The sequence below is a fragment of the Trachinotus anak genome, unplaced genomic scaffold, assembly GCF_046630095.1.
Source record: "Trachinotus anak isolate AG129_WGS33_773 ecotype Australia unplaced genomic scaffold, CSIRO_AGI_Tana_v1 ptg000008l, whole genome shotgun sequence".
Lineage (NCBI taxonomy): Eukaryota > Metazoa > Chordata > Actinopteri > Carangiformes > Carangidae > Trachinotus > Trachinotus anak.
In genome coordinates this window covers 23,746,383-23,760,339 of record NW_027273859.1, presented here as the reverse complement: position 1 = coordinate 23,760,339, position 13,957 = coordinate 23,746,383, and the positions used below count along the sequence as shown (strand labels likewise).

Sequence of the window (13,957 nt, the reverse complement as noted above, 5' to 3'; positions counted from 1 at the left end):
AAACTTTACCGGCCTACCCATCTTGCCCTTCTTCCCATGAACGCCGGGAATTCCCTGGAAACAGAAAAGAAAAAACAGCTGAGAGACTGAAAGATGGATAAGGAACTAAAGGAGAGATAAAAGTGCATAATGTAAAAACTTAGCAATTATAGGATGATAAGCCCAAAGAGCTTCTGCCACATAAGCAGCTCTGTGAAGCTATGGTGCTCTGTAACAATGGAGAAACAATTTCTCTGTTGTGGCTCCTTACCACCAGTGAGGTGAAAATGTAAATATTGACTATGTACAGACATTTCAGACTCAGCTTGTCAGGTTCAACTTCTACATTCTGGTTCAGTATTCATCAGACTGAAGTAAACTGAGTCTGAGCTAAGCTGAATTTTGAGCTGAATGCTACATGAGCATGCTAATTTGCATACAACATTCAATACGAAACGTTAGCATTAATCTCAAAGCACGGCTGAGATGGACAGAGTTTGTTAATTATTTCGATGACCATTCTGTCATAGTGGACATTTTTGTTGTTATTGGCACTAGCTGAAATGTCCATTCCTTGATTTGGGACGTGGGGTCCATCCTCTCAGGACCATGCTTGTTCCAAATTTCATGGAAATCCATCCCAATGTTCCTGACATGTTTTGCCAACTGACACGCTGACGGGGGCCAACAGGACCATAGTGCCACTTGGTGACGAAAAACGGAAAACAGTTTCCAAAATACTTGATATGAAATTCCTAAGAGACTTGGTGCCACTGTTTTGATCCACTGCCCTTCAGGTTTACATTGAGCCCTGGTTGGGTTAAAGTAAATTTAAATCCACCTCCTACACTATAACCTTATCTGACACAGTAGAGGGGTTGGAGTGTAGGTTGTCTGTCCTCCCACTCTGAACCTATGAAAGTGATTTGCTGAGGTGTGCCTGGAGTACTTCAAATGAATGAAATCTATTTCATGATTTTGGCCCATGGACGCTCATATAATGCAACCCAGCGGGCATTTTCTCTCAAAGCAACTAATACTCACTCTCTCGCCATCAGGACCAGGAAGGCCAAAAAGCCCAGGGATGCCAATGTGACCCTGGGGAGATGAATAAAAAATGGGGTGGAGGAACAGATAAGGAAAAGATAGATGGACAAGCAAAAGAAGGTGGACAAGAGGGCACAATGAGACTGAGCAGAGATGATGAAGATGGACAGAAAACCTGCTAACGTGTCAACAGCATCAACACATGTCTAAAAATATCTACAAAGAATTGAGCTGTGATGCTTTGATCTGTTACAGCACCGCAGGCTTTATGCTACAGTGGAGAGGGGTCCAGAGGAGCCAAGCCTTGAGGCAAGTGTATATGCCCATGGACTGCATGGTGCTGGCTTCCACGATGTAGTCCAAGGGCACATACCCTCACATCAGGGATCTCTGAAGATCTCTCTGCCGTACCTGCTCAATGGCGGAAGAGGAGAAAACTGGAGAAAAGAGCAGTGGGAGAAATTACAATGACTATACATGAGTAGCTAAAGTCTGAATGCATTATGGTTGCCCTCGGCAGCAGAGCAATATAGTTTTATGATATTTGTCTAACATTAACAAGAACAGCAAGTATGGAAGGGATTTAAAGTAGGCCACAGTTAATTGTTCCTACAGTAGTTCAAATATGTCCTAACAGAACCATCTGTAATCGTCATCATGAAGTTAACTGGGGCAGAAGAGTGGCGATTATGACATTGGCCTTTTTATATAGCCACATTGGTTAGGTAATTCAATGAGTATGCATTTCACAGTTCATTGAAACAAAAAAATTTCAACACATTTTCTGTACAGAGAAGAAATATGCTTCTCTGCAAACATTTACTAAAATCACTGCAAATCACTGCTAGATCTGTATTTTTCCAGCATCTACTTACCCTGACTCCCTTTGGCCCCATTTTTCCTATAGGCCCAGGAAAACCCTAAAAGTAACAGATGATAAAACATATTTCAAACAGTGGCAGAACTTCAGTCTCACCTGGTTAAACTTCATCACTTCCTGATGATAAGCATCAGCATTATCCTACATCCTTTTTAAAACTCACTAATTAGCATCTTGGCTGATATTTGCAGTGTTAATATTTCAGCAGCGTTCACATCAATTTCTCAGAGACACTGCCAGCAAATCCACCAGAGCAGAAAATATCCCCCTTCAACTATAAAGAGCAACTCAGGAGCACTCCCCACAGCAAAGTGTAGCATCTCGACATAGACCCACAGCCCTAATGATTCACAGCGTGCAGATGATAGGGGGTGCTAAAGCCTAATCCATCACATGCCACTAAGTGTCTATAGGGATCAGTGTCCTGACATAGAAAATGCACTATAGCGCCGAGACAAACGCTGAGACCCGCGCCTGAACTCTACGTTATCATAAACATTCAGGGAGTGCAACTGAGTAAGCAGTTGTCCAGCTGTTTTTGAAGCTTAAATTTACTTAAAGCTAAGAGGAAACAGATTTTAAATGCAGAGAAACCCTAATGCTTCCCAGCTTCGACTTCTTAGTGTTGAACACTATTCCTCAAAGTGGGGCAAGGTCTGACGCTAACAGTTTGGAAGGAGAGAGGAGGCTTATTTGTACCCGGGGAGCTGTGGCATTAGTCACACTTTTATTACCCTTTCTTTCTTCGGGGTAGTGCTTCCTATGGAAACCTTTCGACATTTTATTTCCCCAGTAGACGGGGGGGGCTGAAATTCCTCCACAGGTGCTTCTATAGTTTAGAGCTGTTGTTGCTCTTTCTGGGGCCTTTTTCCTTTCATACAGCTGATATAAACTTTTTATTTGTATTTACCAAATTAGATTTTTTTTTAGGCTGATGCTGAGATGCCGATGGCTGAGTTTTTTTTTTCGTTTTTTTTTTGCCTGCATCCAATATCTTTAAATGTGATTATTTTCCAGCTACAGAAAACACACAAGGATTCAGTGTTTCCCTTATAATTCCCATTTCATTCATCAATCTGACACTAAACAGACATTACTAGCTAAAATTTGATTTATTAAAAAGGTCAGAATCAAGCCAATATCTTAAAAAACCTGAATTCACAATAGAAACAATAACCTAGCCTCCAGTTATTGTTTTATCCTTGTGTGTGTGTTTCTTTGTGTGTGTGTGTGTGTGTGTGTGTGTTTGTGTGGCCCTGTTCAACCAGCACTGCAACACTAGATTTACTGCACCTGCCTGCCAGGATAGCCTTTGGCCCCAGGGCTTCCATCATCTCCCCGTTCACCCTGTGAAGAGGAGGACAGAGGAGAAATCAGAAATCCTGGAGGAGGGCAAGAGACAAACAGAGAGGAATGAAGGATGGAGGGAAGGAAGGAAGCAGTACTCTTCTTTTCATGCACACAAGGTTTCTGTTGGAACCTCACTGATTGCGATAAAACAAATTTTAACAAAGATGGTAGTAAAATGAAAGGAAGCATCATATTTATAAAGTACTAAACAACAGTCAGTTGGTCCTATGGAAGAAGTTAAATCTCTCAGCTTCTCAATAAAGACCTTTTGTTTTGTTGAGTCGACGTTGCCAGAAAGACCGAACCAAACACAGCCATTGAGAAGAATGTTTAATTCTACAAATTTATGGGAAGAGTGAAACAGGATTAACTCGTGAAGGCATGCAAGAAATTACAGGCTCTTCTTATACAATATATTTAAAGCCAACCACGTTCATTATACACTTTTGTATTGGCAATTGTTGTGTTTCTGCATTTACAGTTTCCAGAAAACATGGATGATTCATGTGCTGAGAGAGACTAAAATGTTGTATGTTGTGCATTATTAAAAATGATATGAGAATTCCTGTAAATGGCCACAAAGACATGGTAGTCACAGAAGCAGCTGCATTAGTTGCAGAAGCTGTGGTTAATATGACAATATTAACATATATATAACATAAAACATATAACATATATTAACATACACTTTGTGGCCACTTTATTAGGAAGACCTGTATAATCTAATGCAGCCAAATACAACAGCTCTGCACTATCATCTATCATTACGAGTCTCATAATGTTCTGTTTTTGTTGACAGAAATGTGTAACTTCGATGATAAGTTTATTATTGAAGTCGCAGTTAAAGGTGTTGGACTGGATGGTATTATATTGAGAGTTGTTTCTAATCGGCCCATTTCCACACATGCACGATATTAGAAATGCCTCTCAACATAATTTAATCCATTTCCAAACTTTATTAAACGGCACATTTAATCATTTGACCCAACGACTGGTACTCATTTAAAGGTACCCTGTGGATGTTTTGATCACTCGGCTCTATGTTCAGTGTCCCAGTTTACTGATGCAAGGAGGCACACAAGCATACAGGGGATACTAAATGTATTCCTTGTGACTGCAGAGGACAATATCTCAAATATGTAGCCCATGCAAGCAACGCTATCCCACTGATCAACAGTTGGTGGCAGTAACACATTAATAAACATAGCCAGCAAAAGGCAGGACAGAAGACTGCTAGCCAACATAAACATGGATGTTTCGGTAAAACGTAAAAAATCATATTTGCTTTTTTTTTTGAGGAAGGAAACGCAATTAACCCATTTGTTAGGCCGCATTTTGGTGAGAATCACTGAAAGTAAGTATTATGTTTGTTTGCAAAAAAATTTCACAGCCCGCCTTTAACGAACACACAAGTTCCGCTAAATGAATAGTCAATCAGGGGTGTTTGTAGCAACATAGTAAAATCATCTGGCACAAAATGTTGCCAGTTAACTTCACTGGAGTAGAAAACAACCAAATCAACTGCACTAACAAAAGTAACTGGCCTCGGAAAACAGGCCAATAATAAAAAACGAATGTTCAACAGGTGTGCGTGTTAAACTATATGCCATTTTAGTCATTTTCCAAAGAAATAAGTGAATCACCCCCAGAGAATACCAGAGGAGACAGGAAAGGTTTTCTTTTTTTTCCTTCCTTATGACACAGCACAGTCTTCTCAGAGATAGTGCACAGGATTTAAACCAGGAAGGAGGGAGAGGAGGAGGAGGAATGACCTCGAGTGTCCAAACTATTTAGCCCATTTGCACCTCTGCCAAAAATCTTTCACTCGTTTTTCCCGCCAAAATTCCCAAACGCATAACGTAATGTCTCTGCTCTGGAACTGTAATCCCCGCCCACCCATCACCCCTCTTTCCTAACATCCCGATGTCTCTGTGTTAATATTTTCTCCCAGTCATTCCCTCCCTTTCTTCTCTTTTGTAACTATAAATGGAAAGACATGCTGGCGTCTTATGGGAACTGTCTCTGCAGATTCTAAGCTCTTCTATTCAATGAGTAAACATACAGCGAACACACTGCAGCCATCAGACACACAAACAGCGTGCAGTGGATTTAGACAGCATGGTAACACTTCAGAGAGGCGGGGGAGGGATTGTGTCAAAAGAACCAAAGAAATCACATTTCAGTTGTTTTCGGATGACACTCTTGCTGTTCGGGAAATCCTCTTTAGTTGCCTCATGATTGATTTTAATCCCTAGGATAAAATTCACACTCTCACCTCAGACACTGTTGATCAAGTTTTTAAAAAAAAAAAAAAAGGAGCAATGACGCAGCACACCGCAGAGTTTACTAGAATGCATCTCAAAATTGTATTAACTGCATTCTAGTAATTTCCCTGTTACACTCATTGACCTAGGGGGGCCCCACTATTACAGATGTTGCATTACTGACACGTTCATTATTGAGTGACCCAAAGGGGAGTGACATTACATCTTGGTGGTCGACTGGTGAAAATACATAGAAAGAAATTCTACATATTTGATATTATCCATACTCACAGGTTCACCTGGGAGACCAGAGGGACCAGGATGACCTTTTTGTCCCTGTTGATAGAGAAACAAAAAGTTAGAGTTTTTCACATCCAACAATAAGACTAAATGAAAATACTATGGTATCTTATCTCATTTAAATTCTGATCACAAACCCACAGGAAAGTACAATGCTCAATAATGCACTGTGGAAAAAGAGATTATGTCAGTTTTAGGGAGAAAATATTAAGTCAACGGTCAAATTTAATCTAATTTTTGTTGTTTATCACCTTGTGCTCAAGAGCATCTCAGTTAACACCGCAGGGACTGAAATTATGTGGAAGGATTTTCCACTTGCCTTAGAGAGGACTTGACTTTGTTTCCATATAAAAAGTTCAATAAAATAACTTATATTCACCCAGAAGGTTTAGTTTAAAAGGCTCCACGGCAAAGACAAATCTTAATGCTTTAAAACTAAAAGGCCACTCCTAAGCAGTGCTCGCCATTCAACCCCAAAGAAAAATGATTCTTAATGTTTTCCAAACAAGCACAACGCAGTTTGAATATATTGCTGCAGCACAGCTGCTTTGCTATGAGTTTGTCTTATCACAGCCACCCCTGCACTGATTAAACTATTCAGGCTAATCTTGCATTAATTAAACCAGTAAACAAATTGAACGGTAACAAGTAAAACCCAAAAGGGTAATTAATAGTCACCTTCATGCCCTATGGTCTCAAATGAGCATGGCCAGCTGGTTGCAAAATGTATTAGTCTTCTCACAATCAAAGCCTACAGTAGATAGAGTCATGTCAAGTTATCTCTGAGGGAAGAAGACCTATCCCTTCAAGTGTGAAGTCATTAGCCACCAGCTGCGTCGGCCTCTGGGCAGCAGGACAAGTAAACCACAGGGAGCCAGAGGCTGATGTTAAAAAAACAGAATCAGTGTAAACAAACAATTCACCATCAAGAGAGCCATGCAAAGCACTCTCAAGCCTGCCGCCGCAGTGTGTACATGAGGATTAAGATCTGCTTCTGCAAACGTCCAGTGAGATATTTGGTATATTTGGTTGATATAAAGCAGGGCTGCTTCACTGGGTTTATGCAGGCTTGTGTGATGGTAATGAGGAAGGAGCATAGAACTAAAGTTAACAATTATGATCATAATTAGACTGAATTCAATCCTGAGATTGGCCTCTTTTTGTGCTGCTGTTTATTTTGCTGAGATTAGATTATATTCATGTGAAAAATGAACTAGGAACAGTATTTTTTCATACATGGCAGGATGCTAAAATCTGTGATCATTCAGAATGCAGAGTGATTCTACCATATGCTAATAAAATCTCTCAAATTTGTTCCACAGCTTCTTTTTCCATTTTAAATGTGTACTTATCCACTTTCTCGTTGAGAGTTTGCTGATAGGATTGATACTGCTCTCATATCTGATTGTGACATATGAAGCTACAGCCAGGAGATGGTTAGATAGCTTAGCACAAAGAGTGGAAACAGAACAGATAAAACAGAAAGAAATAGCTAACATGGCTCTGTCCAAAGTTTAACAAGACAATCTTTACAAATTAACATGTTATATCTGGTTTGCAAAATTAAAGTGAAAAGAAGTAACAATAAAAATGTGTGTTTTTACTGGGGCCTGTGCACGGGACTATTATTTAGTCAATGCAGTGACTTCATGTTTCCCCTTTTAGCTGTATGCTACCAAATACCATATACCTACTATAGTGTGTATCTTCTTTCAACACTTCATTTAAACTTTCTGGTGCTTACATCTTGTGAATTCACATACAGTAACGGAGCCTGACATGGTTGTTGTTTTTGGAAACTTTGGGCACTTGATTAGAATTTAAAATTTAGTTTTGTGGGTTTGAGAACCTTTTGACTGCAGAACACAAGTTAATGTTAATGGACCCACTGGTGGGTCAGGCAGGGCTGAGGGGCTGAAGCAGAGTGAGACTGACATGCATGAAACTGTTAAGTAAAATTGTGCTGGCAGGCTAACATCCCATGTTGATCAAAACGCTGATATATATCATCTTAACTCTGGCAAAGTAGATTAGTAACACCCCATCGGAAGAGTTCAAGTTAATATATCACAGCTATCCCGCAGCTACAAACAATCATCTGAGACTCAAGCCTGTGACATCTTCATGATGGGAGACCTGAACCTTAAATCACCAGCATGAAGCTAAATTTGAGCATTCACAGAAGTATGTAACAGAGATGAAAAATATTCATTGATGTTTTACAAATGCTCAGAACTTGGTGCTGAGTCCAATAAAGAGCCCTTACAAAGGAAGAAAAAATAAACGCACTCTGAAAGGCAACTATTCTTTTTAAGATTCAAATTTTCTGTCACATCCCCTGCAGCTTTTGGACACAGAGCGAGGCCAGATGCTGCTCCATCGACCGCAGTAATTCGACCAGTCACTGTTATACTCTTTTCTGTCAAACTCCTTTTTATTTGTCTATTTATCTGCAGGAAGACAGCAGTGTGCTTTGAGTATGAAATATCTGACACGGGTTTTGGGAATAGATGAGTGTCCTGCAGGAACCAAAGCGCTGCTGCCACTAAAGGACAAAAGAATGTGTCTGGGCCTTGCAGCGAAAGCCAGTACAGCTGAGTACAGTAAAGGAAGGGAGTAGAGGTCTGTCCCTGAAGTACGTATCGTATATAAGCTCAAAACAGCTTTCACAGATCTGGAAATCCATTGTGTGACACGAAGATGGCAGAGGATCACATTCTCCTTTAGTTCCCCCTCTCTATGAAGAGCAAACAGTTTTAATTAGTGTAATTCACACCAGACCAACCCAGCAGCCAACAGGCAAAGTGCAGCAGCAACAGCAGGAGCAGCAGCAGCAATGGTGTCTCCCTGACAGAGTAAGTTTACTTGGCCTACAAAAAGTACCTTTTTCTTTCCATAGATTTACATTTTTATCATAATGCAAAAACATATTCCCACCTGGCAGGCCTCACACTTCTTCCTCAGACAGATCAGACTCAGCGAATAAAGGTATGAGAATGTTATTATACACAGCTGAGGAGCAGGAGGGAAAAATCTTGAAAGCTGCACAGCTAATAAAAAGCTGAGTGTTATTCCAGTGTACCATGATCAGAACTGGCTGTGTAAAAGGCACACTGGTCCAAGGATGGTAATACTCTCAATGGTGTTTCAGCCTGACACACACAAACATGAGTCCTTTCTTACTTTGCAGTGCAGACTGACTCCCAGGCAACCTTCCCATTACATCTTTACACATTTCCCACAGTGAGAAAGGCTTTCTCTGGCGGCAGGCCAGGGACTGAGATGAAAACTCAGCGCAGAGGGTCCATAAAGCTGCAGCAGGTCATGGCTTTATTGGCTGGTTGGACAAGAGCAGATGAGAGAACGAACCTGGAGCTTCAACTGTGGCAGATGATGGAATTTCAGTGTAATTTGAATACAAAAGTGCGCTGTAAGGAGTTTTGGCTTCGAGTCCCAGAGTGTGATCAGAAAAAAGAAAAAGAAAAAAAAAGTTTAGCACAGCTGCAAGCAATGAGGTGTCTGGTGGCTTTTAGCAGAGCCAAGCTGACTGCCTTGATTTTATTAGCTGGATACAAACTGCATTTTAATACTTTGTATGGCTGTCAGCAGTTGCTCATGTGGACGCGAGTGTTTTTAAGGTTAACACAGGATTGATAAGGGGGGGGGTAAGAATCCCACCTGAGCTGATCATCAGAACAGGAAGAGGGGATCTGTTACAACCTGTGCCAGGACGCTGGTCCACACCAAGCAGAGATCCACAATGACCATAAATCAGCAGAAAGAAGATCAGCTTTTTCCCATGACTCCACGCTCCGTGACTCATGAGACGAGGTCTTCCTTTTTCAAGTTGGAGTCCTCCCCACTACTACACTGAATGGAGGAACCTTGAGCACACCAGATGGTTTTTCACAGTCAGCGCTGTCCGATTGCATAACAGATTGTTGGAGATCCCGCCAAAGCATTATTGCACTCATACTGTTGCGTCCCAACTGACGACAGGGTGTGTGCGTGTATGTGCGTGCATCTGAGTGAGAAAGAAAGTTGCTTACAAAGGATTTCTCATGTTGTGTGACAGTTGTTCTCTTAATTAGCATTCTTCTGACATCCACAGCCTGACCTCACTGTGACCTTTACTGTACTGGTGCAGTTTTTTGTTTCTGTTCTGACAACATGCTGCAACTTCTCCATACATTTTTATGACTTTGTGGGTGTTTTGGGTTTTTTTTTTTGTTTTTTTTTAAGAACAGATGCTGTCAGGTAAGTCAGCAGCGGCTCTCTGTTTCATTCTCATTTCATCCAGAAAAAAAACAGTCTGTAACCCTCAATGAAATTTAGAGCTATTTGAGCCATTTTAATCCAATTCCTCATGTAAATCTGGGAGATTTCCTGCCATTGAATACAATGGTTTAAGTGATGATTTTGTGAGAAATGCTGAATTTGGCATGGAAATTAACTGTATGTTTTCACCTTCTCCAATGATGGGTGGGGGAACTGACAGCAAATATGGCAGAGATTTTATGAGGCCTGCTGTTTATTGATACAGACAGCTAGCAAACGTTTTAGAAGTGAAACTACAATGTTCTGTCAAACTTGTCTTTCCAGTTCACTGGCTCTATTCTGAAAATAATTTATTGCTATTTTGGACTGATAATCAACATCTTTCACAGTGGAGACCTTAACCTTATTTTAATAATGGTTCAAGGTCCATTTTTGTCCTACTAACAAGTATTAGCAGCTCAAAGCCTGATGTAGCTTATCTATCTGAGTCATAGAGCCCCGCTATTACCCAAAACCACATTATTCATCACCGACGCTGGGTCTTCAGGTCATCCCCCACCCCTTGGTAGTAGAAGATGAAGGGTTGATTATATTATCCTGTTTAAGTTGTGATAAGATAGGGGCGACACCAACAGCATCCTGCTAACGGACACATGCAGACAGTTCAGTGAAAGAAAAAAAACATTGTTGCGTTTATAGTTCTTACAAAGTATAATGGAATAACGTGGATAACACTGATGAGCCGCGTGACACTGGGTGACATGTTTCTTCCTCACAATGAACCTTGGTGTTCTTGTTTTCATTTTGAGTCCGTCCTACCACCATCCTGCTGTAAATACTCACAAGAGAACAACCAATGTATTGATCCACGGCTGAAAATAGGGCAGAAACAAATGCACTATTGACTCCTGTTGGACTAATGTAAGCTATAACAGGAGTGTTCACCTGTTTCAAGGAAACCCTAAGCTTTTTTCAAATGAAACTACATATTTGTGACTCGTTTTAAAGATTTACGTCTTCTGGGAGAACCAATGGGCTCGGGCTGAGTGCCAAAGACAGTGTAGGGGAGTCAAACAGTATTGAGAGAGAGAGACTAATGCATTGTTAGTTTTGGTCTTGTCGTGAGATTTGTTGATAACAGCAAAAATATAGAATATCATAATTCTTTAATGATGGGGGGGTGGATTATGTTTTATGACGATTTGATTAAAAAGCATTTCAGTCACCAAAATGAAAAATATTCATATGTAAGAAAAAAACTAATGCAAAAATATTGTCTGAAAATGAACAATATGCATAAAAGAATCAGTCAGCTACAGAGTACTGTGGTGTTTGCACACAATGCATAGTAGGAAATCCAACAGGCTCTGGTCCACTTGAGATGTGTAATTACTGTGAGCAGGCTTTGGGAAAAGGCCAAGGATAAAATGCACAAGGCCATGGAGAAAATGCTCTGCTGCTAACCATCACTCTCTGTCAGGATAACCCAGCACAGCGGCATTCAGAGAAGTCAAATCATGCAGACGAACAATCCTGAGCAGGGGCTGTTCACGGAACTAACCCACATACACAACTTGTCCTACTTTTCGGGGGGAACTGCTCTCCAGAGAATGAATGACATAACATGGATTTACAGCGTGAGCTTCTCCCAGTAAACTTCTGGTTTCCTCTGCTTCCTTCTTCATTTTGGAGGTCTGTGATACTGATGATGTAACAGCCCAGCTATTCAAACCTTTAGTATTTCAACCCACAGGGGAGCCAAAGCACAGGTGTGCTCCTTGACGCCTGCATTATGTTAGGCTGCTTTCCAAACAAGAGCTCAAACATCCATGTTTGGCTGGAGCCTGTAAACATTGCTATTTCACAGATTCCCCTCCTCAGAGGCAGTTCAGAGAGGGCCAGGGCTGAGAGCGTACATTTGACATACTGATCCTTGATATACACAACTCCACTCATTCAGTCACTTACTCATTTTGTGTCTGATTTATGTCTGAAAACATTCAGAGGGCAGAAAAAGAACAGATACACACCTAGAATATTAACTTTCACACATCTGGGACAGAGCCAGTAAACTCTGACGGATATCAGCTACTTCCTTGCATATTTTCACACGCAAACAAACACACAGTTTGAGTTTGTGAGCCCAGACAGTTTTTTTTTTACCTTTCGTCCATCTTGGCCAGGCAGTCCAGGGGGGCCCACGACACCAGGCTCTCCCTGAAATGACAAATTAGGTCACATTCAATACGCCAGCAAATTTACATGACTGTGTCTGCAAATAATCAAGAAGGAAAGGTACTTTTTGTCCTTTTGGAGCTTGACCAGGGGACAGTCCGGGATCTCCTTTTTGTCCCTAGAACATAAAAACAGAGAACATTTTCTTATTTTAATATTTTCAGAGACACTTTTCCCCCAGTAGGCACAAGATACTTCCTCGTCTACACCAGCGCCCACTGCATATTTTCTGCATTGCCACAGCCTTTCACTTTACAAGGCGCAGAAGAGCTTGCAGTTTGCATTTACACTATAAGAGTAATGACTTCACCCTACTTATTGGAGAAAGTAGCAGTTGTATTTACACAATCGTGCAGGCCATTTATGCCCTCCGGTTACTCGGTTTACACCAATCCAGCAAGAGGTGATGGGGAGTGAACATGTACATTCTTCTCCCTTTTCAGGCAGTGGGAATCCTGTCAGTGCATTCTGGCTCAGCATTTGATGTCCAGTTGTACTGGTGAGTGAGTTGCCCAGCAATCTACGCAATCATAATGTCAGAGGTCCATGGAGACATAGATAATTTCCTGTGTTAGTGCTTATCATGTAAAGAACCAATATATGAGAAAAGGAATTTGCAGCACTGTGTTGATTGGGCTGTAATCAAACAATAGCTGTTATCAGCTAATTACAAAACGCTCTGACACGAGTCAGTCAACAAATTGAAGTTTGGGTGTAGAAATAAATCCCACATTGTGACTCACTTTGGTGCAATCCTGTGGTTAACACCTCTTTTATTAAAAAGGAGTATGGGGGCCATTTTTTCTCCAAAGCTCTAAGTGCAAAAGGCAACAGCACACTAACAGCTCAGTGTTGGACATGCACTGCTTCAATAGAGTATATTTCATTGACTGAGTTACTGATGAAAGTAAGATTAAATTTCCCCATCTACAGTACATTGGCCCAGTTAAACCTGCATGTTCGTGTCAGATACAACTTGGCAATTCTGTGGGAATTTTCTCCAGACTGATTTCTTAACAGGGCCTGGGGTTCGGCTCCAGCCAAGAGCAATATATATACACGAACACTGTGTCTTTTCACCTCAACTAGATTATCCAAAGAGCTTAAGCTCAAAGCGGAGCTAAACTAGGTAATTTCTTCTGAAAGCTCAAGACCTTAACAAGCACTTGTACTTTCCACTGATTATATGCGTATTCTATACCTTCATTCATTTCGTTTTTTATTCTAATGGTAGGCTACTAACAGCAGTAGGTGATTGGACATCAGCTTGTCTCAATTTCTCATCATTAAATCCAGACAAAGTGACAAAATCCAGCGAACACATGGTATGTATTCATTCTCCTAAAACAGAGAACTGTGCCAAACCAGACAGTCCGCTGTTTTAGGTTTGTGTGCAAATGAGTCAAACTGGGCAAGGCCAGGTTTGGTTAGGCTCCAGCTGACACACATGTACGATATAAGAGATATGGTTTTTCCCTGGTTAAAGTAGGCCAAAGCATGGTATTAATTATGTGTTTTTTTTTGGTGCCTGAATACTGTGGAAAATGCTGAAATTCAATGCATTTGAATGGATTAGGTAGAGTCTTGAAATAAGAGCAATTTTCCATTTGACTCCAGCAAAGTC

At 40.9% G+C, this 13,957-nt stretch overlaps 1 protein-coding gene across 2 annotated transcripts in view; it reads right to left on the bottom strand.

Moving 5' to 3' along the window:
* The window catches only part of col27a1b (collagen, type XXVII, alpha 1b), a 66,439-nt gene that overhangs the window by 33,672 nt on the left and 18,810 nt on the right, over window positions 1-13,957 (bottom strand). For both annotated transcript variants that reach the window (XM_071483668.1, XM_071483669.1), the window contains exons 6-12: window positions 12,398-12,451; window positions 12,262-12,315; window positions 5,812-5,856; window positions 3,200-3,253; window positions 1,902-1,946; window positions 1,024-1,077; window positions 10-54 (exon numbers count right to left, since the gene is read on the bottom strand). In XM_071483668.1, the coding sequence (XP_071339769.1) occupies window positions 10-54; window positions 1,024-1,077; window positions 1,902-1,946; window positions 3,200-3,253; window positions 5,812-5,856; window positions 12,262-12,315; window positions 12,398-12,451 (351 nt within the window). The remainder of the gene's footprint in view (window positions 1-9; window positions 55-1,023; window positions 1,078-1,901; window positions 1,947-3,199; window positions 3,254-5,811; window positions 5,857-12,261; window positions 12,316-12,397; window positions 12,452-13,957) is intronic.